The 26,863-nt window shown below is 41.3% G+C and overlaps 1 protein-coding gene across 4 annotated transcripts; it reads right to left on the bottom strand.

Annotated features, from left to right (window-relative positions):
- Positions 1 to 3,236: 3,236 nt before the first annotated feature.
- KLF9 (Kruppel like factor 9) lies at positions 3,237 to 26,622 on the bottom strand. Of its 4 annotated transcripts, none has more exons than XR_004000925.1 (3): positions 25,409 to 26,622; positions 5,444 to 6,732; positions 3,237 to 3,503 (listed from the first exon to the last, which is right to left on the bottom strand). XR_004000925.1 is itself a non-coding variant. In XM_030566808.1 (2 exons), exons 1-2 carry the CDS (start codon positions 25,908 to 25,910, stop codon positions 6,503 to 6,505), a joined length of 732 nt encoding a protein of 243 aa, XP_030422668.1. In that variant the 5' UTR covers positions 25,911 to 26,622; the 3' UTR covers positions 3,237 to 6,502. The 4 variants fall into 4 exon arrangements, 2 of the variants coding, with proteins under 2 accessions (XP_030422668.1, XP_030422669.1); XR_004000926.1 differs by lacking the exons at positions 3,237 to 3,503; positions 5,444 to 6,732 and adding exons at positions 15,317 to 15,403; positions 16,836 to 17,402; XM_030566808.1 differs by having other exon boundaries at positions 3,237 to 6,732.
- Positions 26,623 to 26,863: the final 241 nt, after the last annotated feature.

Below are 26,863 nucleotides of genomic sequence, written 5' to 3'. Positions count from 1 at the left end.
GTAGATCAATGTTGTAGCGTAAGCACAGTAAAATTGGTGTAACTGCATCTATCCCAGGGCTTTTACCAGCATAGCTATGTTGGTAAAACTCACACCCCCTAACCAATATAACTATGCCAGTAAAACTTTTAAGTGTAGATCAGGCCTGAACTTCATCCCTTGACTCCTTGTACCACCTAAATAATCCTTATTCTTTCTTGTGTTGACATTATTTAAATATTAATAAGTAATGATAACATCCCTTATTTAGTCTATTGATTTTAAAATCTTTTATTTCCCCTCTTATAGCAATCCCTCCAGCTTGCTGGTCACGTAAGCTATTCCTTTCTGAACTCCTTCCCATTTTTCAGTATGTTTATCTTATCAAGGGAAAGATTAAGTGATGTCGTCTACTGTCACAATGGAAATGTGGAAACAGACCCCTGAGCTCAGGTCTTGCTAGGTAGTAAAGGATACAATAATCAATTATTTCTAAATTTTATTTTGTAATTTTAAATTTGCAAATGAAGAGCAATATCCTGCCTTGACTTTACACTCTGTAAGGTAGCAGTGAATAGAAATTACTGCCAAGTGTGGCCCTTCATCTGTTCAATGTGTCTATTTTAGAAGATTTTTCAGGATACTTTTTAAAGATACCACACAGAGGAAAATATAAATGCCAAGTTATCCTTCAAGGTTTGTGGCAAACCAGGTTATTTGCTTCTTACAATGCCCCCCTCCTTATTGTTAAAGAGGGAGTCCCAAATTGTTAGAAAAGGTCTGCTCTCTCCAAAATTTAAGTTTAAAAAAAGTCTGCTTTGTAACTCTTTTATTCTGCGTAATTTCTATTTCAAACCAAACCAAACCACTCTTTTGGTTCTTTTTATATAATGGAGTCAGGGACAATAAGCCTTTTTAAATCAAAGATTATTTGTCACTCTCTGCCTATAGTCTTACTGTTCACAGAAGTCCTGCTATGCGGCTATAACCCATGCTGATTCACTGTGGGCTCTCTGTCCTACCCTAGTGGCTGAACCATATATAGGTTTCTTACTCTGTATAGTTTTTAACTAATAGAGCTGGGTCCTGTAATTCAGGCAGTAAAGGGTCATGGTTTTAGATGCAGGTTTTATCCCTGTTACAGATGACCTCCCCAGGATTATCATGTTACACAAACAGTGACACAATCACTTTTCAAAAATGAATCAGTTTACACACAGGTTATGGCGATCCAATTCATTTCTCTCTGGGAACAGTTCAGTGCCAGGTTGGTGCCTCTAGAAACAATTAGTAAAGCGCATTGCTTGAGAGCCCCTTAATTTAGAGCCAAATTCTCCCCTCTGTGGGTGAAACCTACAGAAAGAGCGAGGAACTGCAGCCCTGAACCGTTTAAAAAATAATGAATCTGGCCTCCTAAATCATGAAATTGGCTTAAAAATCAATTTTATATAATAAATACTGAGGGGGGGTTTGTCTTTGGTTTGTTAAGCCTTTGATGTTCATGTTCAAGCTTCTCTCTGCAACCTTGAGAGCTAGAAGACTTACTTTTTAGGTTCCCCCCCCATGAAAGGGGAGTTTTTCTGATAATCACATGACTCTAGAAGCTGGGCCTTTAAGAAACCACCAAATAATACCATATAGTTACAGAAATGTAGGGCTGGAATGGACCTTGAGAGGTCATCTAGTCCAGCAACTTGCACTGAGGCAGGACCAAGCAAACCTAGACCATCACGGATAGGTGTTTGTCCAACCTGTACTTAAAAACCTCCGGTGAGGGGATTCTACGACCTCCTTTGGAAGTCTATTCTAGTCTTAACTATCCTTTATAAGTTTTTCCTAATATCTAACCTAAATCTCCGTTGCCCATTTCTTGTCCTATCTTAAATGGACATGGAAAACCAATTGATCACCATTCTCTTTATAACAGCCCTTAACATATTTTTAGTCTTTTCTCAAGACTAAACATCCTCAGGTTTTTAACCTATCCTCATAGGTCCAGGTTGTCTAAACCTTTTATCATTTTTGTTGCTCTGGGCTCTCTCCATGTCTTTCTTAAAGTGGTACACCCAGAACTGAACACAATACTCTAGCCCAGCCTCACCAACGCTGAGTACAGTGGGACAATTGTGTTGTGTGTCTTACATATGACATTTCTATTAATGCACCCAAGTATTAGCTTTTTCAGCAACTGCATCACGTTTTTGACTAATGTGCAATTTGTGATCCCCCAGAACCTCCAAATCCTTTTCAGGAGTATTACTGCCTAGCCAGTTATTCCCTATTTTGTAATTGTGCATTTGATTTTTTTTCTTTGATTGTAGCACTTTGTCATCTTGTTGATTTTCAGACCAATTCTCCAAATTGTCGAGGTCATTTTGAACCCTTATTCTGTCCTCCAAAGTGCCAGCAACCCCTCCCAGCTTGGTGTCATCCACATATTTAATAAGTATACTCTCCACTCCATTATCCAAGTCAATAATGAAAATATTGAGTAGACCCAGGACAGACCCTTGCAGCATCCAATTACATGCATCCTCCCAGTTTAGCAGCAAACCATTGACAGCTACTCTTTGAGTAAGGTCTTTGAAATTCACTATAAAATCATAAGAACTACCAACCCTGACTTAGTTTCAACGTGCGTCTAGGAGCAGGGATCCACCATCCTTCCCTCTCTGTATGGAACGAACAGGGGGTTTTACTTCTTAAACTAGAGAATGTCTCCAGAACCCCACAGATCTCAGGATATCAGCAAAAGCCCAGTGCCTTGGGTATCTGACTGGTGAGGAGGAGAGAGTGCCATGAATCGTGGCTGCTCCCCAGCTGCATTTCTTCCGGCACCTATCCTCTAAACATCTGTGGAGCCCTCACACCATAGAGCTATAGCAGAGAAGCTTCTCACACTGAAGAGTTGGTATTCTTTCTCCTCAGCAGGTTATACCGTAATTAAGCTCCCGTCTGTTTGTATTAGTGGAGGGGAGAATTTGGCCGTGAAAAAGTAGAGAAATAAGACCCAATCTCCTTAGTCACTACCAAAGGTTGAAATTTTTAAAACTGACACAGGGATTTAGTCACACCTCTCTTAGTAGTTTAACTGGGAGGTGTGTGCGTAAATGGCTGAGTCAGCTTTGAAAACTCATTGTCTTCAGAGAGCAGAACACATAGATGTTTTTCATTTGCAGTAGTGGAAGTTTTTTCAGTCACCCAAATTGACCTTTCTGCAGTCACAGTCTGATTAAAATCATCCATAACAACAAGATAATTTTTTTATTCCTTTCTTTATTTGGACAATTTATATACATATGTACAAAAACACCTACGCCTACTTTTTTTTACAAGTTCATGTGATTTACAAAACAGGACAGCGAAATAACTTATAAAGGATACGAATACTGTACAAAAATAAAACTGATTAAATTGTTGTAAAGATTGGTATTTTACAGTGTACAGATCATTAATCTGTAGTAAAACAGCATTTTGAAGAACATGTCCAGTCTAGTGTGTACTGAACGAAGTCCATCTGCAAACTGAAAATAGAATTGTTTATGTAAGTCATCAAAAATTGTTCACAAAAGTAGTATGTTGTATAGTTATACCTTTAAAGCCTTGGCTTCTCTATGCAATAGTGAAGGGCTTTCTTAACTGAGGAGAGGAGCTGTCCTAACTTCAGCACTAAGTATTTCCCGAATAGTATGACAAGTACATATAGTATTAGAGAACCTGATTTTTCTTTCTTTTCCAACACCTTCAACAGTCTCTTACAGAAATTCAGTTTAAAATACAAATGACTATCTTGCAATTTGTTTTGTATGTTAAATCCATTGTCTGTTTTCACTCAAAAAAAAAAAACCACCAAAAACTTACTCAACGTATTTTGTTAGTGGTTAATGAATCATGTTAATCCCATCTGGACTGGACTGAGATACAGTATGTATTAAAGCAAATTAGAATGTTGGTTTCTGTTTGGGAATTTTTATAGACAGGATCTTCTCACAAATACAGACATGAGTTTATACATTCCATTTTTGTACCTCTGAGAGTACCTTACATTTTTTTTTATAACACGAAAAACAATTTAGTGACATTTGTTTAAATGTACATTCTGCCCCAAATGTTTTAGCTTGGTTGCCTATAGCTCGACACCTATATCCATATTTAAGCTGCTACTGGTAGTTAAATGACCTGATTTTTTTGGTTGTTTGATTTTTTTAAGAGGTGCTGATTACCCACAGCTCCCAACATAGTCAATAGTAGGGAAGGACACTCAGCATCTCGCATGATCAGTCCCTAATTTGCTAAGTACTGCACTTGTCCCACATAATGGCAACAGTACACGTAGAACAGCTGCTGGATTGTAGAAATGACTCTAAACTCTGTTCTTAAGGTTTGTTTTTTTAATAGAGAAGGGGAGGACGAGTGTAAAAATATTACTTTGTGAGTTGCTGGGCTACCACATGGTCCTGACCCCAAGGCAGCAGTTACAGTACTGGTAAGCAGAATACATTTTTTATACTGGGTCAATAGATATAGCCAGGCCTACCTATTTTATTAGGAAGAACAAATGTCCCTACAACTTATTTTGGACACCAGAAAGTAATGCTTGTTTCTTAAAATAACTGTTTCAAAAAGCTGAAACGGAGGTAGAAAGTGTGCTTGGTTTCCTGATGTCTTCACTGAAGAAAACGCCTCCCTTTTTATTCCACAGACTGCTCAATATCCCTAATGCCTTAAAAGCAGTTCTCTTCTCATAGACAGAATTTCTAATGAACTATACAAGTAAAAATGCTATCGACAAACTGATCTCTAAAGCTGGAAGCCAGGTATAATTGTAGAAGAAAATATTCTACTTCTGAGTCGATTTTTGTTTATTTCTAGGAAGCAAGCTTTTTTTTTCAGATGAAACAATAAGAAGGTAACTGTAGCTGCAGGTGTACTAACAAGATCTTATATACAAAGTTTTACAAGAGGACCCAAATAACATCCCCAGTGTAACACCACTGACTTCAATGTAGTTAATTCAGAGATGAATTTGGCCCTGGATGTCTGTAATAGGGCTGCACCTCACCTTCCTTCTTTTGAAGGAGGGGTGAAAACAAAAGACCAGAAGAATGTGTAAACATAATTCTCCACCATACAAGTGGATAAAAAGGGAAAAATCCTTAATACATTTTTCTTAAAGTTCATGCTTTTAACTTAAAGATGAAAACTCAGATAATGTAAATGATCTTAAGTTTTCCTTCAATGATGTCTTAACTCCTCTTAAAGAGCAAATCATAACTTTTAAATAAATGTAATATTGCCATTATAATAAAATGTTGTATATGACACGCAAGTACTATACAAGGTATCTAGGAGTGAGGCTCATGTCATAAGGAATAATGACATGCCTTCTTTATTGTAGTTCTAATTATCTCATGATTCCCCCTCAACTCTATATAACACTTATGAAAAGATAAAGGAGACTTACCTGTTTCCATTAACCGAGTGATCTTAAGGAAAGATCTAGTCTCTCCATAGCACACACAACTCCCACTGGAATTTATAGGAGTTGGACAAGTGTATGAATAGAATAAATCTTTAAGGCAAGTGTATGAAGAGAATTTAAAAAAAAAAAAAGCAGTAGTTTCTAAAGATGGTAGTTGCTGTTGTGCATCCATTCAAATAAAACAGCAGAGTAAAGCACTGTTAGTGGCATTTATATAGTACAGTACGGTATATATTGTCAAATGAAATTATAGGAACAATTCAGAGAAGCGTACTTCTCCTTTCATACTCCTGCCACATTATTTAGGCTGACATATATTTTTTTCTGGTTACTGAATAATAGAGCTAAATATACATGATGTCAGAAAAAGTCAGAGTTTTGCTTTTTTTTTTTTTTTGCTTAAAGTATCAGCTTAAGTTGTACACAATTTTACTGGGAAAAACATTCAAAAGTATAGTTCATACAAAGAAAAATTAGGCCCAGTTTTCTTTAGTATAAATTTAACTTACTTTTGTATATCAATCAGGTATTATTAGTAACACATGTAATATATTACAGTCTTCAAATGATGGATCATTCTGAGATAGAAGTGAACCCACTTCTAAAATGTGTGCTATGGAGTTTTACTTGAATTATTTAAGTGATTTGGAAAGTGGTTTTACTAAACAAATTTTAAATACAAGCAGCATTACATTGTTCAACAAAACATGTTTATGACACAGCAATCACAAAGACGTTGGAATCACCATTGTGCAGTCACAGGTCAGACCACCCAGTCAGACATATATACACCAGTGTTGATTCTTTAAGTTACAAAAGAAATTAATCATCTACTCTGATCCCCATCTTTGCCCCCAACCTCACTCAGCAGTCACTCGTTTAAGACTGTTATCAGCACGGGAGACAAAATATTTATTTTAAATTTCAGCTACATGTGCTTTAAAAATACAAGTAGGGAATATTAACTGTACAGTGGCAGATTTCTTGTGCTGATCAGTTATGCCTTTACCAATGTCTTTTCCCCCCAGTGTAGTCCATCATTCAAAATGAGGTGGAGCTTGACTTTTTTGATCTCTTAATCATGCTTGGATGAAACTCAGTGTGGCGACGGGCATGCTTTGTCAGGTGATCGCTCCTCATGAACCGCTTCTCACAGAGAGGGCACCTGAACTGCTTTTCACCAGTGTGGGTTCTGTAGTGTCGAGTCAGCTCATCTGACCGAGAGAACTTTTTAAGGCAATCAGGCCATGTGCACGGGAATGGTCGCTCACCTGTAGGAAGGTAACAATGACAAAACCAGAAAGTTTAGAAGGAGAAACAGGAATCTAGAAGATGACAGCAGAGCAATACCAAACAATATCACAGAGCTTACACAAATCAATAAACATATACACATGTTGCTTAATGACAGTTAAGGTGAGGTATTCCATTCACACCTAAAAAGCAGGAGAATCAGAGGCACTGACTCTGTGGGTACTCCGGAGCAGTAGCACCCATGGGGAAAAAATAGTGGGGGTTCAGCACCATCAGCCCTGCCAATCAGCTCCTCTCCTTGCCCCCCCCAGTACCTCCCACCTGCTTGTGATCAGCTGTTCAGTGGTGTGCAAGAGGTGCTGGGAGGCAGGAAGAAGAGTAGGGGTGTGGCATGCTCAGGAGAGGAGGTGGGAAAGGGCGGAGCAGGGGCAGGAAGAGACGGGGCACCCCCTGGGAAATCACAAAGTTGGCACCAATGGGGAATAACAAGCTAAGGGGGGGAAGTTTCTTGGATTTCTTAACACTTTCACACAGCCTATAATGCTATAACACCCTGCAATCCTCCATACGGTTTCATGTCTCCCTCCAACAGATACCAAAAACCAGTATATACCCTGACTTTATCAAACTCCAGTGCAAAATCTCAAGTGGTCTCTGAAGCTGTTGTATGAGCACATCTGACTGCCATACATTCCATACAGTTGAGAAGTTTTTCTGCCTTAACACTGCTGAGGTGACTCTTAAGGCTTTGCATTAGAGTACAAGTTTGATGAAAGTGGGGGTATATATTGCTTGTGGGTATCTGGTGGAGGGGGAAATGAAACCTTGTGGAGCACTGCAGAGTGTTATTGACAGCACTGCAGGCCATGTGAAAGTGGCAAGAAATGCAGGAGACTTCCCTTACCTTGTTATTTCCACACTTTTCAGGTTGTCAGTTGGTGGGGTGTGTCCTGAAGCAACCTCATCTGTCACCAAATGAAGCCTTTGTGTGTTATTCTAGTGTTTTATACAGGTTTCATGTACTTCAGTGAATTGGTCCCCAAGGAAGAGATGCCAATGGTTGAAATGCAAAATATCTGTATTTTGAGGTCGTTATAATTTACATATTCCAATAGTACAGATTATAGTAAATTATAAATGTGTTATGGGATATCTTCTCTTTGTGTAAATTAAATAAACCAGTTATATTTAAAAAGAAAACCTGAAAGACAGACTGTCACATGCCACCAGACTATCCCCTCACACAGGTTAACAGCAAGATTTTAACCCATAACCCTCAAACCAGATCTCTATTGCTAGACCTACAGGAGTATTTGCTACCCTCAGTTAGGTCAATCACAAGAGGACCTGACACACACTTTCATAAGGGATTATTAAACTGTTTACCAGACAACAGTAGCATACTGGAGATCAGGAATCCTGGGGTCTATTGTTGCATCTTGAAAAGAGAGTCTAGGAGTTAAAGAGAGCCAACCAAAGCACATTCAATCAGAAAGGCTGTATGGTGAAGGGATGCTAATTGAGTCTGCCATGGTTAATCCTGGCTTCTACTTCTGACTGTACCTGCAGTGACATTCTGCAATGTCTCTGTTAACATATTTTGTAAAATGAGGTGCCAGCTCATATTTGCCTTCTAGAATTGGGGTTCAAGGACTTGACTGATAATCAGGGTGGTGAGATTCATAGGAATATAATCCACATTCAATAGAGGTGACATTTGAATTTGTGATACCCTCTTTTCCAGCTCAGGGAGCTTCCCCCTAGGTTAGAGGAATATTGGGTAGGGATGGCTTGCGTTCTCTCTCTCACCCACCCACAAGTGACCATGTTACAGCATCACTGCTCATTACAGCAGGTTTAATGTAATGCATTTCTTTTCAGTTATGGAGAAAAGTTTAAAATTATGATGCCGATGAAGGACACTTATGTATAAGTGATACTGTATTAATCATTGCATGAAGAGCAATGTGTGGTGCAAAGCACAGATCCTAGGGCCCTTTTGTTTTCTTTCAAAGGTTGTTGGAAAACAGGTGAGACAATCTAGTGTAAAACTTCAGAAAAGGGGATAATTTTAAGCTGATTATTCTCTGTAATAACCCAATTTTAATCAAACTGCCATTAAAAATATAAATAGTATTAAACTTTATGTTTATGTTTTGGACTTTTGCCATCTTAATGGGATTTATTCTAAACAATGGTTTTAAACTTAAACTTAAAACTTCTGACTCATTTTTAAACTATGGAGTCAAGATCAACAACTCCATAATACTACCTTTCATACTTTGGCTTATCTAAAGCACTGTACAATGATGCTAAATACTTGAGGTGAAATCCTAGTGAAGTCAATGAGAGTTTAACCATTGCCTACAGTGGGGTCAGCATTTCAACTTAGATGCACAGTGACTATGTAAGCAAACAAAGTGCCAATTTGTTTCCACCACTATTTCATAAACAGCTGTTCAGGACAGCACTTAAGCATATGCTTAACTTTATTCCTATAATGCTTAAGTGCTGTCCTGAACAGGGTTGCTTTTTTGAATCAGGACTTAAAATCTGTTGGTTTTCTAAACTGAGATGGAGAGTCCTGATTAGAACACTAGTGTTGTGGGATCTTTAATTTTCACCAAGACAGCTGCCAGTGGGGTATCGGCCAGTGTATTTGTATAGGACAACTTATAGGCATGCAGATCCTGTGGTAATGAGTGCAATATAAAGAGCTCTGTAGAACAGAATAACTAGAACTTGGTTTGTGTGAGCTGTATCCACAAACTTGGGTTGACTTTCTCTTTCCTTTCTCAAGCATGTCAACAAACACCCCTCAAAAATGTAATGATTATTTTTGAATACACACACTCTTCTGGTACTCCTGTTTCACTAAGCAAAGTCATCTGGAGTTGTGAGAAAAGAAGCCAAAGGAGAACCCAGCCCCCAACACAGTTCCAAATAGAGAAAAACAAAGCTGCTCAATCTTTTGGTTGGCTGCTTCAAGTCAATTCAATTCAACTTTCTAGGCTAAAAAGTTACTGTCTCTTTATTGTCAGATCCAGCAGTATGGACTGATGTGCATCTGGGTGTAAGGAGCAAAACCCATTACCTTAACCCAAAATGCATTGCTGAACACTTTCAAAAACAAAGATGTCAAGAATGGGCAATGACCATTAGAGGTGTCGTAGGCACCTAGAGGCTGCATTCACAGATATCAAAATCCCTAAAATTAATCAGTGAAGATGGCATGAGAGGAAAGAAGTTAGAGCTGAAGGAATAGCTAGAGGAAGAAAGAGAAACAGGAGAGGAAAGTATCACAAAGGCCCATTGAGGATAAGATGTCAAGGAGAGGATTACTGACAAAGTCAAAAGCAAAGAATTCAGGGAGAATGATGATGGGAGTAGATTCTCTGAGAACTGGCCAGAAAATGGTGGCTTTAGACCAGGGGTACTCAGACTTCATTGTACTGCGACCTCCTTCTGACAACAAAAATTATGACATGACCCCAGGAGGGGGCGAACTGAAGCCTGAGCCCACCAAAGTTCTGGCCTGGGCAGAGGGGCCAAAGCCGAAGCCCAAGGGCTTCTGCCCCAGGAAGGGGACCTGTAATTTGAGCCCTGCCACCTGGGGCTTTGGCCCACAGTGGTGGGGCCTATGCTTCATCCCTGGGTCCCAGCAAGTCTAAGCCAGCCCTGGCAACCCTATTAAAATGGGGTTGTGACCCACTTTGAGGTTCCAGCCCACAGTTTGAGAATTGCTGCTTTAGATCTTAGTGTCTCTCTGTCATATGTAGATGTCAGAGCTCGATGTCCAGGCTCTGTAAGCAGAGGATAGCCTCTGTATCAATGGAGGCTAGACATTGTAAACTGCCCTTCTGAGATCTGGTTGGGTATGCTTCCACAACGTGAGTTATTGTCTGCAATGCTGTCCCACAGGCCGAGTGTAGGGAAGAAACTTGGCCAAGTTGTTGCATAGTTGTGTCAAGTATCAGAGGGTAGCCGTGTTAGTCTGGATCTGTAAAAGCAGCAAAGAATCCTGTGGCACCTTATAGACTAACAGACGTTTTGGAGCATGAGCTTTCGTGGGTGAATACCCACTTCCTCAGATGCATGCATGGGTATTCACCCACGAAAGCTCATGCTCCAAAACGTCTGTTAGTCTATAAGGTGCCACAGGATTCTTTGCTGCTTTTGCATAGTTGTGGCAACTCTGGACAAGCCAGAGAGGAGTCTGTTGAGGTTGGTCCAAGATGTATAGTCATACAGACAAGGAGGAAGGTGGAGTGATGCACTCCTGAATTTACATACTGTGTTTGGAAGTATCAGTAGGAAAGAGAACCTATCTATGATGTAGTTTTCAGCACCCTGGTGACGCTGATCTTCTGTGCATGTAGCGCTCCTGTCCAAAAGTGTGCGAGTTGCCTTGGCAAAGAGGTGTTGATAGATTAGCAGGGGTGTAAAATCCCAAGTTCACAGGAGTGGAACTCCTCCTCTGAAGATGAGCAGACCTTTGAGTTGGCACTGTGTGTTGTTTCCGATCTGAGAATGGGGCATCAGCCAGCCAGAGATGTAATAGGCTAGTTTTGTCAGACTTAATAGTCTTTCATTGAAGGAGCTATGTGTGCTAGCATATACAGACTTGAAGGTTTCAAGCAGTCACTAATAATATGAATGACAAATTCTTCATGTTAACAAGCTGAATGTGGCAACTGCTCCCCCAGAACACAGAGCACTATTCAGCTACAACAAACAGCAGGGTCAATACAGATGTAGAAAGGACCAAAGAGTCTTCTCCCCAGGAGCCTCCTGACAGTTTTCGTATCAAGGCAGTATGGGAAGAGATCTTCATTTTCAGGAGTTTCAGGTGCGGCCAGTATGTCCAGCTACGCCCAAGTATTTGATAACTGGCTGGAATTTCGGTGGCCATCCTGGGACACAGATGGAGAAGAACTCATTGGCAAGACAACTGTTTAAATGGAAAGTGGTTGCTGTTGTCCTGGTTTCACTGAGAATTCATCTACCCTGCTGGAATACATGGTCAAAATGGCCATGCGTTGGCTGAGCTTCTCTTCAACCCTGTGGAAGTCATTTCTGGGGCCCTCAATACAGATGTAATCAGCATACACGTACTTCTTGGCCTGTGTTTCAGGAAGGTCATATGTGTATACAGTGAACAAAAGAGGAGCCAAAACTGACCCTTTTTGTGAGGTCATTGTGTTGACATGTAGGGTGAATGATTTTCTCCCCAACTTGCAGGATGAAGCTTTGGTTATTGATCATTTCTTGAATGAACTGCACCATTGGCCTACAAGGAATAATTTGCAGCAGCTTGCTAGTCAGCCCAATGTGCCACATGGTGTCGTAGCCTGCTGTCAGATTCATAAGGACTACGCCAACTTCCTTTCCTGACTCAAATGTCTTTTCTGTGTCTCAGTATTTGCTCCTGGGTGCATCTTGACTCCATCCTGAATGTGAGGCAGCTGAGGGTACCTCGACTACCTCACTAATTCACATTAGGATTAGTTTCTCCAACAGCTTGTAAGTAACACACAGCAGAGAATTCAGTCAGCAGCTCTCTGGGTCTGTCAATGGCTCCCCTGGCTTGGGTACAGCTACAGTTTTTGTTCTGCACCTGGGTACAATGATTCAAAAATCAAAGTAGCCAGCATTTGGAAACTGGCCCAAAGTGAGAAAAAAACACTTGGATGTAATCTAGACCAGGACCCTGGTCAGGATGCAGTTGATCTATAGCCAGGTCAAGCTCTTGATTGGTAAAAGAAGCCATCAGGTTCATGTCCACATTCAGAGCTTTCCGATCACCATTTTAACTGCACAGTTGAATGCTCTGCCTCAGTTGGAAGTCTTGTCATTGGCCACCAGCTTGGCTGTGATGGAGTTTGCTGTGACTGGGTATTCTCTCTGCTCAGTCTTTTACTGGTTTTCTAGGCTTTGTGACTGGAATGCATGACTTTAGTGAAAGTGCTAAAAGCGGAATCTAATGGATGAAAACAGTCACTCAGATAATATATTATGAAATTTAGTCTTTTAGCTACACAGCGTGCCTTGAGACCTGTCAGACTTTTTTGCCCCAGACTGAAAAGGATATGTTAGGACTCTAGGACTCTTATGTTGTCATGAGGTGGGACATGACTCTCTGAAACTATCTTGATTTAGAATTAGCCCAGAAAGAGCCTGGCCATTGGTCAAGGAAGACGGATAAAAGGAGTAGCAAAAGTAGTGAGTCACTCTAGAGCACTAGTAAAGAGGGGGAAAAGCCACTTGTTTGAATAATTCTAACCCTTGGAGCTCTGACTATGGTTTTCCAGGTTTCTCTGTTTCCCACTCTACCTTTCCAAGTGCAGTTGAAAGCCTTTTTAAACAACTACTGCCCTGAAAGGAGACATTAATTTTATAGGTCTGTTGTGCATGCACACACAAGTCATGGTTGCCTCTATACTGCAGAATGGGGTTGTTGGGAGTTCATAGTGTAGAGCAGGGGTTCTCAACTTTTTTCTTTTTGAGCCTTCCTCTCCCCCCACCCCCCACCATGCTATAAAAACTCCATGGCCCACCTGTGTCACAACAACTGTTTTTTTGTTTATAAAGGCCAGGGCCAGTATTGGAGGGTAGCAAGCAGTGCAATTGCCTGGGGCCCCGTGCCACAGGGTCCCCTACAAAGCTAAGTTGCTCAGGCTTTGGCTTCAGTACCATGTAGCAGCGCTTCAGCTTCCTGCCCTGGGCACCAGTGAGTCTAACACTGGCCCTGCTTGGGGGCCTCAAGCAGGTTTCAGGGGGTCACCCTGGGGGGTTCCAGACCCCTGGTTGAGAACCACTGGTGTAGAGTGTCCATATTAGCCATCCTGTTTTGGGTTTAGGTCTACCCCAGATCCTTGTACAGCACTCTCCTCAAGGGTTTCAGTTGTACTGCCCTCTCAATGCCTATCTCACACCTTCTGGCACAAAGTCCTGAAGCATTGGCTAGCAGGACATTTGGAAATGCATTTTGGGACTCCAAGAGAATTGTGGGAGAAGAAGTCAAAATCCCATCACTCTTTGGGAAGCTCAGCAATAACCAGGGCATGAACTTAAAATGGAAGTGGGGCTGAAATGTCAGAGCTCACTCTTTGCTCACCAGAAATTTTTCTGCTGGAGCTTCTAAAATAAAATCACCAAGTACTGCAGGAGAGGCAATATGTGGTGTCCCTGCATTACCTGTGTATACTGAAAATGCCCTAACCACCAGTTGATAGTCAGTGTCTCTTCCCTATCCAGGGGAAGCAATTTTCAAATTTCAGGTATATTCTGATGCAGAATGGGAAGTCTCAAAAAAATATGTGAAACAGAAAAGTAATTTCCACACAGGTCTGATGCAGAAGTTAGGATAAGCTTAGTGCAAGATACAAGAAAAATGTTAAAACTTTGAACTCCTGAAGAGAAGATAGAGGTAGGAGAAAGGGGACCATTCTCTTTTCTAGGCTTTCAGTGATTGTGAGCCTGCAAATCCACTGCTCCCCTTGGCCATGAAGTCATACTCAAAGCCCAGAGAAATGGTGATGAAATAGCTGATTTGACAGTGACTGTGCTAGTGGAGTGTGCATTTAAACAAGGTGGAGGTGCTTGCTGATGTGCAGCGATAGTGCAATCAGCAACAGTGGACATCATATCTGCCTGCTGCATTCCGCACAACATTTGTGAAAGCAACAGTGAAGTGTTTAAGAAGAGTCTGTTGAATGAGGAACTTGCAACAATTTATGCACAGGCAGACAAGCACTGCTACCGGAATCTGTAACACTTGTTAATGTTGGCTGTACCAGGCACGTGAACCAAATGAATCAAAGCTGCTTTGTACACATTTTGCCAGGATAGTGTAAAGAGGGTGTGGTGATAATATTCATTCTGCCTGTTCAAGCCTGAAGGGTTAGCATGTGCTGCCCTTAAATATCTTTGTTTCTTTTGTTGATGGTGGGTTTCACTTTATGTATGCACATATCAGTTTGGGTCTGGGTAAAGGATATTATGGCATAATGAAGTGGTGATGTAATGAAGGTAAATTAAAAGTATGTTTTATGGATTCTTAACACTGAAATAAATTATGCAAATTTACTTTATTTAAAACCACAAACATTCAGGCCAGCTCCAATAAGTAACCAGAGAAAAATAACCCAAGCACACAAAAATTTGGTTTACGGGGCTATAGGGCCACAAAATGTATGTCCCGCATACTCCAGTTCTTTGTCCTGTTCACCACCAGAGTGCCGGGAGACCACAGCAGAGGTTGCAGACAGGGATGAGCCAGTCCAGTATGGGCTGCAGTTCTGTACCATAGCATCATGCTGAGGTGGTTGTACAACAGATGCTGGGAGAATAGTGCTAGCTGCCTTTGCTTCTCCATGTATTCTCTGAAGTTTTCTATGGGCCTCTTGATCCAGCAGCATCACTTCACTATCCTGCCACATACATTCCATCATTGGTTTTCTGTCCTCTTGCCCAAATTGGTCTTGTCTTTCAAAAAAAGACCCGCTTTTTCCTCCTTGAATCTAAACATTGTATCAGAGTCCCTTTACATGCCCCTCTGTGAGTCATTTCCATTTCCTTCCAGTGAGATGGTCAAGTGTTCAATCATTTGTGATTCCTGATGCCTCTGCTGTCCCATTCTGTGATGTGCCAGCATTTCCACACTGGGCCTGGATGCAGTCAGGCCCTCTGAAATCAGAAATAAGAAGAATGTTAATAGGCTAATTAATGACATTCCAAGGTTGTCTGTACCAAGGAATGCAATAAAAGTAACTGCTTCTGGTTCCTTTCTCACTCCAATGCCTTCTTACAGCAAGATACTCTGTTCTTGCAATTTAAGATGATAAGGATATAAACTAACATTCTCTCCCTAATTTAAAACCAATTCTTAACCAGCGGGAATGAAAACAATGTGTGCAGGGGTGGGGCTTGGTGGTTGCAGTTCAATGGGACTAAAAAATTGCTTAATCCAGGCAAACTGGAGATAGAGAAAATCTTTGTGCTGAGGATTCCAGAGTGGGAAAGGACAGGTCGGTTTGAACAAGTTAGGAGCAAAGTTGATAATCCTACACTTGGGTTGTTCTCATGGCTAAATATAGGATATGTTCTGGGACTGAAGAGGTGTAGTGAACTTCTGTGGATGTAAAGGGAAATTAGTATTACCCCTAATTTGATTGCTCAGATTGAGCATTGATTCTTACAAAAGACTTTCAGCGATTACTCACGGAGGACTGTGGAAAAATATGGCTTAAATACATTGTTATCTCTTCTAGATTTCTGCCCTGCACTGTTGGCTGACCACAGTGAAGTTTGACATAGTCATTATTCCACACCCTCACTGATGGTTAGTATAGAGCAGCTTGTTATTGAGTAATGCTTTTGCCTGTGTCTCATATGTTTAAATAGAAAGGCAGAATGAACTATAATTACAGCTTGAAGAGTGGATAGCTAAACAGATGCCTTTGTCTGATACATCAAGCTGACTGAGGGGGAGGGTAGCTCAGTGGTTTTAGCATTGGCCTGCTAAACCCAGGCTTGTGAGTTCAGTCCTTGAGGGGGCCCATTTAGCAAACTGGGGTAAAAATCTGTCTGGGGATTGGTCCTGCTTTGAGCAAAGGGTTGGACTAGATGACCTCCTGAGGTCCCTTCCAACCTTAATCTTCTATGGTGGGATCATGCTGCCCAGTATGTAATTTCTTGTAATAATACTCTTGCTTTTACATTTAGTATGTGTCAGGGTTTGTTTGACTCTTGGAACAGGTTTTCCTCCATTTTGAGCCTGGCCCTGTAACATGTTTCAGGCATGCAGTGAACTGCAGCTGGCTGAGACATCTGGCCTTACTTGGGACACCTGGCTATGTAGCCAAATGTGGTGAATTATGGTGGGGCTTGTCCATCCTGACAGAATCTGAGGGAGCTAAACCGGGAAGGGAGGGTAAAGAAAGCTGTCACTTATGCTGTAATGGCAGAGCCAGGGAGAATGGGGTCTTCTAGCACCATGTGATCTTGTAACCACCCACAGTAGGAGTATGGTGTTTGAAAGAACCCAAGAATACGTTCCCACAGCCCCCAAGCATGCAAAACCAATCCTGATTGCTGAAAATAATAAAATCCAATGTACCTTGCGTGCTCCTTTGTTTCCTACGTCCACCCCGAACCTGTTTGGCTGCTGTAGCCAGATCTTGAGCTTCTCCAAAGAGGTCTTGGAATCCTGGTATGGTCTCAGGCACCTCCTGGTCCTGGCCCACATCCCTTGTCATGGACTGGGCTATGATGAATATTTTTCCTTCCTCTTCTCCTGAGGAGCCAGGTGCTAGGTGTCACAGCGCCAACCAAAGTACCTCAGGCTCTGTAGATGGATGAGTGCCAAAAATACTTCCAATTCATTAGGAAAAAAGGCAGGTTTTCCTCCTTACCCCAGACTGTCTGCAGTTATCTCAGGCCCTTTTACTTTTCTCCTGGTAGTGTCTTTCCCCCAAGTGGGTGATTCCCTGCCACGCACTATATTTGCATCACTGAGTCATAATCCAAAGTTTTCCTAATTAGAGTTCAACTGCAATTGAATCTCAAGCACCTGGGTATCTTCCTCTGGCCAGCTGGCAGCATTCCTGCACAATAGCTTTTTCCTTCTGAAATATGTTCCAAAATTGGCTTGTTGAAACACACAATGACTGCAAAGCTATGGGTGCTGGCAAAAAAAACAGTACACAATGAGATCGAAAGAATGAAGTACTATATATGTAGGCAAGGGACTTCCAGAAAACTTGATCCTGAACCAACAAGGTAGAAGAACTAGGCCAAACAAACCCCCTACGTAGTGGCTAGTGCTCTGTGAGACAGTGATGGGAAGACAATTTACACCATAGAGATTATTGCACCAGCACTTTGTATCTACAGTGGCACTGTACCAATGGAGCCTCACAGTGATGTGGGCAACACAGTAGCTAGCCTTGCTTGGAGCAAGTACAACCCACAGTGTGGTATGTTCCTGTGCCCCGTAGATAGTAATTTTGTGGGCAGACACATGACAGGTATGCTGGGAGATTTAAATGGCAGTTAACTTGTCAAATTTCTCAAGTATGGATAAGATCCATTGCCACAACATACACATATCCACCAAACTTGCTATTATTTGCTATTATTCCTTCAATACATCTTTGACTGCACCAATTAACATTTGTTGCCCCATGTTCAGAAGCAAAAAAAAAAAAAAAGTTTTCATTATTATCTATGAATTCCCTAGTTGAATAATTATTCATCACGTAAAGTGTACTAGACCATTCTACAGGACAACCTGAGACTCTATATGTCTTAGGCATTTATAGGGTGCAAGTCGTTATAATTAGCATCGGTTCTCAAGCCATTTAAAAAAAAAATCCCGAATGCACCTTTTGCTGCATAGGCACTGACCACACATAGTGCAAGGTGAAGAATGAAAGCAATAACCACTATCACTGGTTTACGTTACAATTATCAGCAGTACTGGAACGCCATTCTGGCTCCCCCAAAAAAGTGCAGGCAAGGCATTCCAGAGCATTCTGGCACAAGAGGGCTTGGCTGGCATCTAAACACAGGATTAAGACAATCATAAAATGATTTGAAATGGGCTCTGTTCATTCTATCCTAGGATTTGACCGTTTAAACTTAACTTGGTTTTCCCAACCCTTTCCTTTTTTTCAGGTTTGGCAGCTCTGTCAGTTTATGAATGTGAGGCTGGTGCTGTATTGCAGTTAGGTGAACTGACGGTTAAGGTACTCACCCACAGTGATCCTAATGGATACACACACAAACAGACAAAATCAGGTTAGGAAGAAATATACCAAATGTTCTCCAGTACCAAGACACAACAAGGTGCAATAACTCATTGAGTCAGCTCTTCCAATACATCCTCTGCTTGCAACAGGAGTTACATTCTTGGTGTGAAAGGATAAAGTAAAGCAGTTGAGATAAGGCTACTTTGTTGCTCTGATTCCCTTCTAAATGTGCTTTTCCTTGCTTTGACTGGGTAGTGTGATCACTAATACTTCTTGGTAGTTTTCCAGATGTGAAATTTAACAAATACTTAATTTTCTTAAAAAAAAAACCCCAACAAAAAACAAATACAAAAAAGCATCAGAAAAAGCATATTGAAAATATGAGTGATTGATTTTTTGCCTAACTTGCTCAACCTTCTAGCCTTTCAAGCAATGTAATCAAATTTTATCAAATATTACAAACAAATAATTTTCTCTTGGATAGAGAATCTGTCCATTCAGTCTGGTAACAATATGAGTTTTCACAAATCCCTGAGAATAATGGTTTCGCACATTTTTATCAAGATGCCCTTTGAGCACTGCTATCTGATCTTCAGCCATATTATAAATGCACTACCTGTGTAATGTGTACTGAATAAGAAACTTAAAATGTTAGATTTCAGATTTTCCATTTGAAACTCAAAAGCACCAAGAAAATGCTTCAAACTTTGTCCATTAAAATACACATCTGTACTGTCTGACAAACTAGGGATAGTTCAGAAAATAAATGGGAAAGTAATGCAGTCAGGAGCAGCCTAAACTGATAAGGGGCCTGGATTCACGATGCAGTTTGTGTTGCAACATCAATCAGTTGTGTCTCTGTTGTGACAGAAATGCTGCTCCCTGCCTTCCCCCCAGACAGTAGAACTCAGATCTGTGGTTCCATGTCTCCGCTCATAACCTATCACGGAATATCATCAAGGGCAAAATGTCAAAGGAGGAGTTTAAGGGCATAGCTGCTGTTATATTGTTACAAAACTCTAGCACTGTTGGACTGGTTCTGACTCACATATCGGCATGGGTTGCTCTAAGGCCCTATTAAGGAGGCAGAGAATGTATATACTTCATGCACTTTATAGCACTCCCAAGGGGATCTGTATCTTCCAAGCACTTATAATACAGGGAAATCCTTGTTCACTATGAATATTTGATATACACAAGGATTTACAGCCAAATCTTAGGAGCAAGTGTATCTGCTGCATGGAGCACTCAAGGCCTCTGGTCTGCCTGGGTTCCCTAACTGAGCAGGCTTCTACTAATGCTGTAACAGCTCACAGAATTGGCCTCCTGGTACATAAGTTGCTGCCCATTTCCTCTCTTGCCATATGGGAGGAAACCAACATCACCAATTGCCATTTGTCCAGTTACTGGCTTTCTTTCACCCTCCTTGTTTACATTCTCCTTTCACCTTCTATATTTTTTTATTAAATAATTTTAAAAGCCTATAAACCCTAGCTGTACCCTCATTCAAAATATAAATTGGCAACAGAGACTATTTTCAAGTTAATGCCCTGTACTACTCTAAATCAGCCATCACCCACTTCTACCTGGCCTCTCCACTGCACCATGACTTCAGTCTCAACTGCCCGTCTATCTGAAACTACATCACCTATGTTTCTGTACCTTCTATGCTATTCCCTATGCATGGAACAGCCTTACAGAGTTCATTTGGAAGACCCTGATCCTTGCCATATTCAAGTGTCTCACGAAGACCCACCTCTATCATGATGCTTATGGGAAAGCTGCCACTGATAACATCAACTCTGAGAATTAGTTTGGATATAATTGTACATGTCCTATTTTCCTTATTTGTATACACATTCTAAAAATCATTGTATATGTATTGCATCTTTCCCCTATCCTCAAGACCAAGAGAGACAGTCTTTAAATTGTGAGATCCTTGGGGAATATGGCCAAGCCCTCTCTTCTATTTGGAAAATTCCAAGCACTTCATAGGTGCTACCAGAAATAATTCATAATAGTAAATCTTGCTCTTAATAATGTTTCAGTTTAACACCCAAGACATCACTAAAATTAAATATTAATTTTCAAGCTAGTTTTGAGCATGAGTCAGGCCACAGGCAACCAGTCATCAGATGGTTACTTCTGGTCTCTGCAAGAGGGGCTGGTTTTGAACTAGCAGTTAAGAAGATAAAAGAAATCTCTGATCATGCAGTCCCCCTTTTTTTGTAACTTAGTTTGGTATTTCATCCCTCATCTTCTATCAACACACATGAGTGGTCACTAAACTTTTTGAACTTGCTTAGTTGGTATGCATGGGTGAAATGGGATATTAATAAAAGAGAGACTACAGGTACAATGAGTAGACATTCTGAAATCATTTTTCAAGATAGAGAGAATAAGATAAACATGAAAAATTTAAGATGGCAGTAACTATTGATGGGCATCTACTTTAACTAAGTGCTAAAGGCTGCAAAGGCAGTGAGAAATCAAATCTCTGCCCTGGAAAACAAGTTCACATTAAGAAATACCACGCTGATTTTAAAGGTTCATGAAACCATGGAGATGAATGGGTTTTTTGGGGGGAATGAATGAAGGAAGGAATCACTGAAGATGGATAGTTAACTCTACAATGTGTAGTTATATATGTCCCTGGCCAATCCAATCAAGAAATATCTCACTGTGGCTACGGAATGTATCCTTCTTGGAATGACTTTAAATCTGGCATGTGTATTTTACACTCGTGCTGAATTCAAGAATCCTATTTGCTCAGGGTACTGTCTTGATCTCCTTTGGGACTTATCTGTTTTGTCCCCCTTCCAAAGATGGGACTGGAGTAATCCTTGATTTATAGGTACAGATTTTGGATGCACTGTGGAGGCTACACCAGCTTTTTCTGTTCTCCCATTCATGAAGTAACTCTCCTGATGAGGAATATCATTGACTATTCCATCAGCTAAAGTTAACTCTGCTCACACTGGAAAGCGCAGAGAGTTTATTACTAAAGAATATAGCTGAATATTTGTGGTGTTGTTTAATCACTGAAAACTACAGTACACTGTTATTAGCATTAACCTTTACTAGGTTCCCATGGATATCCACTTCATACATGGCCTAGGCAAACCCTATTCCACTTAAACTTTCTTGTTATAACAATACTGGTGATAGGAAATTGGAAGCAATGTGTAGTATGTTAATCTGCATGTCAACACCAAGAATGCTATTCCAGTTGATGTCTACTTCAGAACAGGATGCATACCTGAGCTCTGGGAACAAACTGGAAATGATATTGTAATTTTCTTTGTCTTTTGCAAGCCAGACATTTGCAAATCTTCACCTATATTTAGCTATCATAGTTCTGAGTAAAAATTGGACCTGAAATGTCAGGGCAGACACCACACAAGCCTTAGGGTAAGTTAAAAGACAGAGTTAAAAAAAAAACCCTAGTTTTGTGACAAATGTCTTTCCCTTCTTCTCAAGTTTCTGTCTGTATCTATGGGCTGGAAGTGGGCAAATGGAATATTTTTTCCTCCCACAAACTTCACTTGTTGAGGTTTAGCCATTTCCTTTCAAAAAGCTGCTCTTAGTGTATAACTATTACAGCAGTGCCCTGTGGTGTATTTTCCTGTGATAAAAATTTCTTCTTTTTCCACCACCACTATTATAGAAAGCTCAGAAAAGAACACAGTAATCTACAACAGAGATGCTATGATTGGATGGTAAACTTCCAACTTCTAGTGATGTTGATTTCCTTTGAGAGTCTACTTTTACGCTTACACACAACTCTTATTTACAGCAACTTTTAAACAGCCCCATGCACAAGCATTTTGTCTCCTATTGCAATTTACATGTGTGGTGATGGTTTTATTCAGACACTTGAATTAAAAGGACTTGTATGACAATTTGAAGGGAAAAAAAGCCTACAATTACCATGTTTACAGTTTTTGTGGAGAGCCTGTGGACATCTGAATTACTATAGCAGTTTTTTGGGGGTGGCGGTTTACTGCTAGGTTAACATTTTGCCATACCACCTCACCCGCTAAACCACTTGAGCTAGCTTGTGTATATTAGCATATCCAGTCTTATGAATTTAGTCCTGGTGAAAAACCCCATTGTGACACTACTGGAGATTGATATCTTCTATGGAACAGGACTAGCATGGACAATGCAATAGTCTCCTTTTTGCCCTGTCAATGCGACACATCCCCCCAGGCTAAATAGGCCACCTGGAGGGGGTCAAAAGTTAGGTTAAAGGTAACATTTTTAAAAGTGCCAAAGTGACTTAGGAGCATATATCCCATTGGAAGTCATGGGACTTAGGCCCAGATCTTAAAGGTATTTAGGTATTGCTCCACTCAGCATTTGAATACCTGAACCCAAAGCAGCCAGACACTCAGGCTCCCTGTACAATGCATGGGGAGAGTTAGGCACCTAAGGAAGAGATTTTCAGAAGCCAGTCAGCCGCCCAGGGAGTTGTCTAGGCTAGCCAGGAGTGAAATGCTGAGGGGAGGGGTGGGGCTTAGGCACCTAAGTGGCTGACCTGTTGCATGTGGCCTAGAGATAGGTGCCTCCCACTGCCCAGGATCCTCAGCCATGAGCCCTCTCCTGGAGTTAGGCACCTAAGCCAGACCAGCCACTTAGGTAGGTCACGTCCTACCAACCAAAATAGTGTCTCTCTCCCCTGTTCTCGCTTGATATTTTTCCCCTCACACATTCGACATTTCGCTGTGCCCCCATTCGACATTTCGCTGTGTATGGGCGCTCTGTTGTCCTTCCACCTACTGGTGACCTGCCTTCAGCTGTGGAGTCTAACAAGTATCAGGTCTTAAGACCTGTTCAGAGCATGCCTACCAGATCAGGCCCACTAGTGAGACAGGCATCCCTTCCCCATCTAATCTCACTTTGGGGCTTTGGCTTGAGCTGGATCTCTGAGTAGCTCATTAACTGTGGGGTAGCTTTGCAAATGCTGACCAGTGGAAACTAAGGCAGCTAGGAGACTTAGGCATGTTCAGAGTTAGGTGGCAGCTCAGTGGCAACTTTGAAAGTGTCAGTGGTGCCTAAATGGTGGACTTAAGTAAGCACCTAGGTACCTTTAAGGATTTGGGCTGTAAGTCATTTACATGCTTTTGAAATTTCCCTCTAATGTCCATTCAGCCCTTAGTTTCTTCACTGATTTTGCCAACTACGTTGCAAGTTTGTCATGATGGAGTTTATGTTGTGTGTGTGTGAGAGAGAGAAAGGGAGAGTGATGTGGAAACCCATTCATTAGAAACTAGACTGAGACTACCAATTCATTTCACATAGGCCACCAAACAGCCATAATATGATGGTAATTTACCTTTGGCCACTACTGACCTATACTGCATCAGAACACTGATGTAAAAATTAATAGCACTGTAACCCTGTATTACTAGTATTTTGAGCCATCCAGCCCCCTCGTGGGAGCAGACTAAAATGATGGTGAACAGGTGCTATGAAAACACAAATTGCAAAGCTGATGGAATGCACTTAGCTTTGAAAGTTAAAAACAGTGGTTGAGAATTACCCAGCATCTGATCTTTCAAAGCAGCTGCCCTTCTAGTTAAGTGTGTATCACACTCATGTGCTTGTATTTGAAAAATATAGGCCACATTCCATTGAAGTCAATGGAAGTGTGCCCATTTACATCAGCAGAGAATTTTCCCTCTATTCTTGCTATGTTTATGGGCGGGAGGGGGGAGCATTTCCTTAAAAACATTTGCTCATTAAAAAATATGCTCAATGCCTTCCCAAAGAGAGTCTGCTAAAAGCAGTGTTATAATATAAATGCTTATAATGAAGGTGGCTGCCATATAATTTAGGACCCAGTGTGCCGTAGCCTTATACCAGCAAGTCTGATTTCATATCAGTCCATCATCTTTCTAAATTAGAATATTAACCACCTAACAACTTTCCTTCAGTGTGCTGATTAATCACAAATATATTTGCCTTGTCAAGGATGGTTACATTTCTAAAGGTGGAGTTTTCACTGCCTTTCTCCTTGTCTATTTTTCAGATCTTAGTTCATTAATTACTAGATCTTTCACATTCCGATTCATGTAGGAGTTAAACTTTACATGTTTCCTTATGAGAATTCATAAAATTCGTCATCAATCCACGACCTCAGAAACTGGCCACGCCCTTAACCTCAAAGCAGAGCTCATGGGGACAAGTCCTAACACACAGGATGAATAAAATTAAGCTCTGAAATCTGACTGGATAAGTAGCTAGTCAGAGGCTAACTCATCATCCCCTATTTTGTCAAAATTCTATGCTGTAATAAGCAGTGTTATTTTAAAACTCTATGAAGACTCCTGGCCAAAAACAACGCCAGCTTGGCAAGCACAAAAAACAAGCATAAGGCTAAAAGAACATTGAACTGTCCCTAAAAGGCTCTACTGCACACAGGGCATGCAGCTTCCATGCAATTTTTGGTTAATTCTTGCTACTCTCATAGAAGCAGATTATACCATTTTTAGACTGAACAGCTCCTCTACTGGCCTGTTCTTCCCAGTGTAAACCTCAGTGTTACAGATGCAGGGAAGAGAAAAATATCTCAGTAACATGACAAACCAGTAGAAGACCCTTGGCTCTCTACCCTAAACGTTCCATATAATTTCAATAACATACTGTGCTTTCATAGACTGAATGTAGCCAGAAAGCCATTGCATTCATAGCTAATAACAACAAGGATGAGATACAAAAATGGAGGATGGGAGGAAAAGAAGTTAAATAGTAAAATAATTTCTAAGGAGTTCAAACCAGGACAACCAACTTCCTTAATATTATTTGTCTATATTTGCAGCATTTAAGAACAAGGATAATGTTCATGACTTAAAATCAGTGTTGCATAACCAATGCTGCCCCGCAACACTGAGTTAATCCCAACAGCCCCCTCTGCAATTGAGAGACCACAGCTAACCTGTATGCACTCTGTAATGGGCTTTAAGATGGGAGGATTTTCCATAGACTTTGCCACATCCACCGTATGGACACTTGTGTCTCTTTTCAGTGGCTAGTTTCCCCTTTGCAGGCACTCCACTGTGGAGGAGAGAGAGAGAGCTGGGCACATTGCCAGAATCCTGTCTTTCCACTGGGCTGTGGGAAAGACTCGACCCAGATTCAGTGGTCACGTCGCTGTCTGATCCTACATCCTCATCTGGACTTTCTACACTGTCACTGCAGATGGAAGGGGTTGGGAGGGGTCTGTACTTGTTCAAATCCAACAAGCTTTTAGCAATTGTGACCAATGTGCAATAATCCTTCCAGGCATCCCTGGGGTCATTTAGGTCCTTGGTCACTTCTTCATCAGGCATTTTCAGTAGCTCTGCATCCTGAGCCCCCTGTTCCTGTACCACAGAGCGATTGGAAATGGAAACCAGACACTGAGCAGCAACAAAATCCATGTAGGCAACTGCTGACATTTTGCAGACGAGTAACCACCAAAGAAGAGAACCAAAATCCAAGCACCGAAACTTCTCTGTCGTACCCCTGGGGGTTTTTAATCAGCACACTGGTGCCTTCAGCCTGCAAGATCAGTAGCGAGGGGGTGGGCCGGTGTGCGTTAGTATCCAAGCAAGGAGTCGAACTCAGCCACTGATCTTTATATAACAATCCATGACTCCAAAGGCAGCATCCACAATCTGCTGCTACGCTGGGGCGTCTTGCACGCCTAGACCCCTTACTCGTGATCACCAGAAACTCCAGATTTCAATTAACTCCCAATGGCAAGCACATTGACGGGCTAGAATAAGGCTCTCTTGAAAATACTGTCACTAGTGGTAATTTCAAGTAATCCAGCGTTTTAAAAGGACCCAAGGTGATGTGTTTCCCCCTTCCCCCCAAAAAAATAATAATCGCAGGAGGAGCTCTGGAAATGCACCCAGCCGCTTTGCCTTCGTTAGAATTCCCTGCACATTCACCCACTCATCAAGACGCTCTGTTGAAATAGCAGACAAAGCTCCAGGTCTACAAGACACTTGCCCCCCCTCTGCCCACTGCCTGATTCACTCCCCCCTCGCCTGCCGCTCCTCACTGTTCCGGCATGCTCTTGCTCAGTAACAATTTCGCAGAATCCCATCACGTAAGGTTCCAAGCCCCCCACCAATTGGTCAGCGGGGAGGGTGATTCAACTCTGTTTACCTTCTCCCCCTTCCAGTCAGAAGAGCCTTTTTGCATGAGAGGTGTGTCTATAAACGAGGAGCCCGGCCAATCCTAATATTCCCTCCCAATGCCTCGTGCTACTCCGGGAGTCTGAGTGCCGCGATTTAAAAGGGCGATGGGGGAGGAATCTGAAATAAATATATAATCGGAATCACTTATTATTGAGCTCTAGCCTGAATAAAACTCTCTTTAGCGAGCTCCTTCTGACTGCAAC

Source organism: Gopherus evgoodei, chromosome 6 (genome assembly GCF_007399415.2).
Source record: "Gopherus evgoodei ecotype Sinaloan lineage chromosome 6, rGopEvg1_v1.p, whole genome shotgun sequence".
Taxonomy (NCBI): Eukaryota; Metazoa; Chordata; order Testudines; family Testudinidae; genus Gopherus; species Gopherus evgoodei.
This window is presented reverse-complemented; position numbering and strand designations above follow the sequence as displayed.

Excerpts from the sequence above, each read along its gene's own strand:
- KLF9 (XM_030566808.1), bottom strand. The coding sequence starts at position 25,910 with ATGTCAGCAGTTGCCTACATGGATTTTGTTGCTGCTCAGTGTCTGGTT. Across the intron at positions 6,733-25,408 it reads CCATTACAGAGTGCATACAG|GTGAGCGACCATTCCCGTGC; the intron begins GTTAGCTGTGGT and ends ACCTTCCTACAG.